This window comes from Cynara cardunculus, assembly GCF_001531365.2.
Source record: "Cynara cardunculus var. scolymus isolate 2C chromosome LG 12, CcrdV1, whole genome shotgun sequence".
Classification (NCBI taxonomy): domain Eukaryota; kingdom Viridiplantae; phylum Streptophyta; class Magnoliopsida; order Asterales; family Asteraceae; genus Cynara; species Cynara cardunculus.
This window is the reverse complement of record NC_037539.1, coordinates 3,603,535-3,610,603: the sequence shown is the minus strand read 5'-3', so window position 1 is coordinate 3,610,603 and position 7,069 is coordinate 3,603,535. Positions and strand designations below refer to the sequence as shown.

The 7,069-nt window shown below is 37.0% G+C and overlaps 1 protein-coding gene across 1 annotated transcript; it reads left to right on the top strand.

Moving 5' to 3' along the window:
* Positions 1–988: 988 nt before the first annotated feature.
* Positions 989–4,676, top strand: LOC112522770 (alpha-xylosidase 1-like). The gene is made up of 3 exons (XM_025132077.1): positions 989–1,166; positions 1,379–2,092; positions 2,597–4,676. The coding sequence occupies exons 1-3, from the start codon at positions 989–991 to the stop codon at positions 4,471–4,473; spliced, it is 2,769 nt and encodes a 922-aa protein (XP_024987845.1). The 3' UTR covers positions 4,474–4,676.
* Positions 4,677–7,069: the final 2,393 nt, after the last annotated feature.

Sequence of the window (7,069 nt, the reverse complement as noted above, 5' to 3'; positions counted from 1 at the left end):
TTGCATAGATCATTTGGTAATTGAATCGTTAGTTTAAAATCATCATTAGCATCCTATACTTTTAATTAACTTTTTTACAGTTTAATGAGAAATGAAATTTTGGAATTATAAGAGAATGAACTCATTATATTATAAAAAATCAAACAATTTTTTTTACTTATATTTTTATTGATTACTATTTAATACCTCTAACCAAACATTCCCTATATCTCGCTTACTAAACCAATGACTAATAATTGAAAAAAATATAAGGTATGTTTTTTTTTATTAACCCATATATCCAACCTGCTATACGAGTCGACTAATTCTAGGATGACCACATGCTTTGCAGATAGCCCGGAGTCACCGCATTTGAACCTCCTTGACCACAAGGGGATTATAAACTTGTTGTTTATGATAAACTATAAAAATGGATTGTTTGTAAGCTCTCTTATTTAGTTGACGTTAATTTGGTAAAAGTCTTCTATCTCATTTACTAGGTAAAAATCTTGATTATTGTCATTTCTCTTGTCAAGTAAGCTTCATAATCCTTTGTCATTTTTATTCAATTAGATTATTGACCCGATAAGTGTTTTAAATAAATGATCATTGAAACATCATCAACAGATTTTTCAAAATAAAAAGTCAAAAATCAAGATTTAAAAAAAAAAAAATATTACGTTCATCTCAAACGGTTTCTATATCTTAAAATTTACAATATTAATTATACCGTTAACTTATAAAATATTATTTATTTTTGTAATATTAAAAGATAAGCAATAACTTTTTATAAAGAGTCGTTAGGATATAAAGAATTTTATATATCTCACATTTTATTAAAACATAAATTACATATAATATAATAAAAATGTATTATTGGCAAGATGAAAGGAGTCATGAATTCTTTGTGCCAACTTAAACAATCATTTCCTCCATACTCCTCCCTCTTCCCTCCCTTTTTCCTATTTATACACATCTGCCATATCCATCTCTCTCTGTAGCTACCACCATGCTCCTTCTTCTTCTTCTTCTTCTTCTTCCCATCCTCATCTCATCATCTTCTGCAGCTTCTTCTTCTTCCCAATCCCCTGTAATTGGCAATGGCTACCGTCTCATCTCCATTGATGAATCCTCCGATGGTGGACTTATTGCCCACCTCCAAGTCAACCACAAAAACACCATCTACGGTCCTGATATCCCTCTCTTGAGCTTATACGTCAAGTAAGTTCATTCACACCATCTACGGTCCTGATGCACGCCCGCTCTTTTTCTCATTTCAACGATTTTAGCCTATTTCAGTTCCAAAAATCTAGATTACATATGTTTCATGGTAGTTTAGGGGGGTAATGTGTTACATTTTTAATAATGTAAGGAGTTGTAATGTAATTACTGATAGTAGTTTCTTCTGTCGGTTACTGTCTCTGTCGGATTTTCAGGCATGAAACGGATGAGCGTTTGAGGGTACACATCACCGATGCACAGCAGCAAAGATGGGAAGTACCGTACGACCTCTTACCAAGAGAACAACCTCCACCGCCTTCCATCGGCCGATCACCAGGAACCACCATCACCGCCACAGAATACGCCGGCAGCGAGTTGATATTCAGCTACATCACCGATCCGTTTTCGTTCGCTGTGAGAAGGAAATCCAACGGTGAGACGCTCTTCAATTCCGCCTCCGACGAATCCTCCCCTTTCAATCCCCTGGTGTTTAAAGATCAGTATCTGGAGATCTCAACGTCTCTGCCAAAAGATGCGTCGTTGTACGGGCTGGGAGAAAACACGCAGCCGCACGGGATTAAGCTGTACCCAAACGATCCGTACACGCTGTGGACGACGGATCAATCGGCGATTAACCTGAATATGGATTTGTATGGATCGCACCCTGTGTATATGGATTTGAGGAATGTGGACGGGAAGGCAAATGCACATGGGGTATTGCTGCTGAACAGTAATGGAATGGATGTGTTGTACCGGGGGACGTCCTTGACATACAAAGTAATCGGTGGTGTTTTCGACTTCTACTTCTTCTCGGGACCTTCTCCCCTTGCTGTTGTGGATCAGTATACTCAGCTTATTGGTCGCCCTGCTCCTATGCCCTACTGGTCTCTAGGTCAGTACAAGCAAACCAGCTTAAAGTATATTGGGGTGGGCTAAATTATTCATTGATTAATGCATCCCTATCTATGAATTTCTTCTTCACACACATCAAAATCAATACATGCTTTTTACATTCCCAATTGCTTGCGGTGCCATTAGCACTCCCCCGAATATTTTGACTGATCAGAGGTCTCGGAAACAGAGCCATGAAAATCAAATTCCATAAGCTTTACTGAAAGTTGAGCTAATTACACACAGACACACGTATTATAGTAGCTTAGAGTCAAATTTTATAGTTCAAGTTAGCATTGAATCGAATCGATTTGGTGTCTCTTTTCCAACAAGAATCTTTCAAGATTTTGTTGCTTTTTGGCCATACAAGAAGAAATGTGTGTAGGTCCCCATGGCACGAACAGAAACATGTGCGCTTATTAATGGTCAAAATATCTATTTTATAAACCAATAATTCATAAATCCAAACTACGAACTTGATTTGCATATCGTTTTCGAGTTGTAGGGTTTCACCAATGCAGATGGGGTTACCACAATCTATCTGTGGTCGAAGACGTCGTCCAAAACTACCGGAAGGCCGAAATTCCTCTCGATGTTATTTGGAATGATGACGATCACATGGACGGACACAAAGATTTCACGCTAAATCCCAAGACTTACCCTCGCCCAAAACTGCTCGACTTCTTGAACCGTATACATTCCCATGGCATCAAGTACATCGTCATTAATGACCCTGGAATCGGCGTTAATTCCAGTTATGGAACTTACCAACGAGGACTTGCTAATGATGTTTTCATCAAGTACCACGGGAAGCCGTATTTGGCCCAAGTCTGGCCTGGGCCAGTTAACTTCCCCGACTTCCTCAATCCGAAAACCGTGTCTTGGTGGGCTGATGAAATCCGGAGGTTTCATGAGCTTGTCCCCATAGACGGGCTTTGGATAGACATGAATGAGGCTTCAAATTTTTGTTCAGGCCTATGCAAGATACCTGAAGGAAAGCAGTGCCCTAGTGGTACTGGACCCGGTTGGATTTGTTGTTTGGATTGCAAGAACATCACGAAAACGAGATGGGACGAGCCGCCGTACAAGATCAATGCATCGGGAACGCCTGTGCCCATCGGGTACAAGACTATACCGACAAGTGCGGTTCACTATAACGGCGTCCTGGAGTACGATGCACATAGCATATATGGGTTCTCTGAGACCATCGCCACTCACAAAGGCCTTCTAGGCCTCGAGGGAAAACGCCCTTTTATCTTGACCCGGTCTACATTTGTGGGATCGGGTCGGTATGCAGCCCATTGGACCGGAGACAACAAGGGAACTTGGGATGATCTCAAGTATTCGGTGTCTACCATGTTGAATTTTGGGATATTTGGCATTCCAATGGTTGGGTCGGACATATGTGGGTTTTACCCGGCGCCAACCGAAGAGTTATGCAACCGTTGGATCGAATTGGGAGCGTTTTACCCTTTCTCGAGAGACCACGCCAACTACTATTCCCCAAGACAAGAGCTTTACCGGTGGAAGTCCGTAGCTAAGTCGGCTAGAAACGCATTAGGTATGCGGTACAAGCTTCTTCCTTACTTGTACACGTTGTCCTACGAGGCGCACACGACAGGTTCGCCCATTGCACGCCCGCTCTTTTTCTCATTCCCGAACATCACAAAACTTTATGGATTAAGCACGCAATTCTTGCTCGGAAGTAGCGTAATGGTCTCGCCAGTTCTCGACAAGCATCAAACGAAAATAAGCGTAATGTTCCCTCCCGGAACTTGGTACAATTTGTTCGATTTGAGTCGAGGTATTGTCTCGAAGGAAACCGAGTCTTTTTCGGTGGATGCTCCCTTGCACGTGATCAATGTCCATTTATATCAAAACACCATTCTTCCTATGCAAAGAGGAGGAATGGTATCAAAAGAAGCAAGAACGACACCGTTTACCCTCATTGTGACTTTTCCGGCCGGGGCCACCGAAGGGGAGGCGAAAGGAAATCTTTATCTAGATAATGATGAGCTTCCCGAGATGAAATTGGGAAACGGTCAATCAACTTATATCGATTTTACCGCAAAGGTTGAGAAGGGCGTGGTGAAAGTGTGGTCAGATGTGAAAGAAAGTGCGTTTGCTCTCGAGAAAGGCCTGGTTCTTGAGAAAATTACGGTCCTCGGGTTAACTGGGGTCGGAAGAGGATTTTCTGTGGAGGTCGAGGGCATTACATTGGTTTTCAATATATCGAAGTTGGAACTGGTTGAAACCGAACATGACTTTTTGGATGAGTTGAAAGGTAAAGGTAACAAGAAGAGTAGAATGACGGAGGTCAAGGGGTTGGATATACCCATTGGTAAAAAATTCTCGATATCGTGGAAAATGGGAATTCATTGATTGTTAAGGGGGTTCAACTGAAAATTATGCGAAAGCAAAATTAATGTTTTTCGAATAATTATTTTGTTATTATCATAATTATTTTTCAAGTATTTACAATTGTGGTATCACGTGATATTAAGATGTAAGGGGTGGTTTGATAGTTTATTAATAGTTTGATGGATAATGATTAAGTGGTCAGAATAATTAAAAGGTTTTTATGATATAATGTAAAATAAAATATAATTGTTTAATATTATTTACAACGAAATTAAGGCGAATGGTTAAACGAGGTGCATGATACAAAATCATTTAGATGGTTTTATAATCATTAAGAGATAATTTTTTTTAATCAAACAAGATTCACCTCTTAACGATTTAAATATTGTCTCTTAATAAAATTATTAAAAGGTAAACAAACAACCTCTAAATTACATATTGTCCACTACAACTATCTTTTGTATTGGTACATGTTATATTTTATTATTATATCCTTATTAAATAATATTAGACCATATTAATTTTTCTTTTTCAAAATTTAACTTCTTCTCTTTTGTTTGTATGTTCATTTGAGATTTATGATAATACATTATTAAAAGTTCAAAACCAATCGTACTTACGAGATTATTCCTTTTAATCGAGTTTATTTTTAATTCAGATTCTACATTTACTGTAACACCCTCATCCTGCGTGGTTGAAGATAGAAAACGCCACAATTGGTTATTAAAAAAAATATAATTCAACGCATTATATAAAACAGAGCAACTAATATAATGTACCAAAAGATAATTAAATAACCACAAACGAAGATAACAACATGTATGAAAATAAGGTCTCAAAATATAAGTATATTTACATTAGTCATCACAAACTTAACAAAAATATGTCCTAATGAGTTATCTTCATTATTGTCATCTCCGTAGCTCTTATCTCAAAATCTTTGCTAAGTCATGTACTTGCCGAGGACAAAGAAAATCTCAGCTAAGCTTAATGCTTAGTGAATGGATAATAATAACTAAATCATAGTGAGACAACAAGTTCAAAAGCAATTTATAACGTTAAGTGATAATCCAAAAGAAAGTCAAAATGTTTCGAAGACCAAACCGCATCGTGAGGACGCGTTATTCCCAAAGGATGATCAGTCCGTTCGGACATGAGTAAGAAAAAGGGTGCGAGCACAGCACAACAATTCTCGTCGTGGATTTAACCACGACTATAATTTATTTTGGTTCATAAGGTCGATCCATACGCCCTCTAATTGACCAGTATTTTATCAAGTCCGTTTTTAAGGACCATATATAATTGATGACGCCATGATAGTTTTATTCGCCATGGAAGCATCTCAATACCGGTGCTCCCAAAATTGAGTCTATAGTACGAGTTTATAATAGATACAATCTAACAAGTCAAGTGATCAAGTGATTCATGTTCCAAATAAGAATACAAGTCATAGTTCAAAAGAAAACAAAATTCAGTAACATTTAATAAGCATAAAGAAAATTTGTAACCAATTATTCAAAATTTATCACAGATTATCCAGATTAGGAAGTCTTATGCAAATGGCTATCCACATGTCAAATGAGGTATGATATTCGTATCTGAATAGTAGTTGATGGAATACCATGTGTTTAGGATGTCCTTAGTGTTGATACCGATCACCCAAAGTCACATTTACATAAACAATTAATCTATTACCACTTACATAACCAACATATATACTTAGAGTATATAAGACTTATACCCTTGTTTCTACTTCTTCTTACATCTATGATAGTCCTAGATAGATTTAGTTTTGACTGCTATAAGTTTTTCAAATGGTAGAAGCCCTATATGCACAAGATATAAACAACTACAGCTCAAGTTACTGCACATATCAGCTTATGTACCTCTAAAGTTCAGTTAACACAACTTATATGAATTAACATAAAATGAGTGTTGTATTCACTTAAAGAAGTAAGAATAAAAATTATGCATGAAATTTCTCTAGACAAAAAAGTAGGACGATTTTGTTCAAATACAAGACAAGATTACGAGTCCTTCCGCTAGCCTCAGTTGTTGAATGAGTAAAAAAAAACGTCCTCTCTCATTGGGATCCTTGGAGATCGGCTCTATGTGGGACTGATTGAAGTTGCTGGTAATCAACTTTTTGTCTAAATATTATACATTAAATTTGTTTATTCATATATTATCAAGTTAATGATTAATTTGTCTATTTATTAGACCATCACTGCTTACTTGAATGCCAAGCAAGCATAGACAAGACAACCAAAACCCAAGATACGTGGGCCTGAAAACGAAATAGGCCTTCACATTCTACCGAATGGGCTTATAACAAACTCTTTCTAAGTTCGAATCTCGTTTGTTTTCTAATTATATATAGAATTTACAAGAAGCGTACTCGTGCAATGCATCGAGATACATCGTGATTTTAATATTTTATTTTATTCTTTATCTGTCAATGTTATAATATGGCTTCATGTGATTTTGAGAAAGCGATGATGTTTTTATTTTTGAATAAAATATATGTTTGAAGATATCATAAAAATTTGACAAAATATATCGATATTAGTATCAAATTAACTATTTGAAATTTCTCATTTTTTGTGTAATTTTTTAA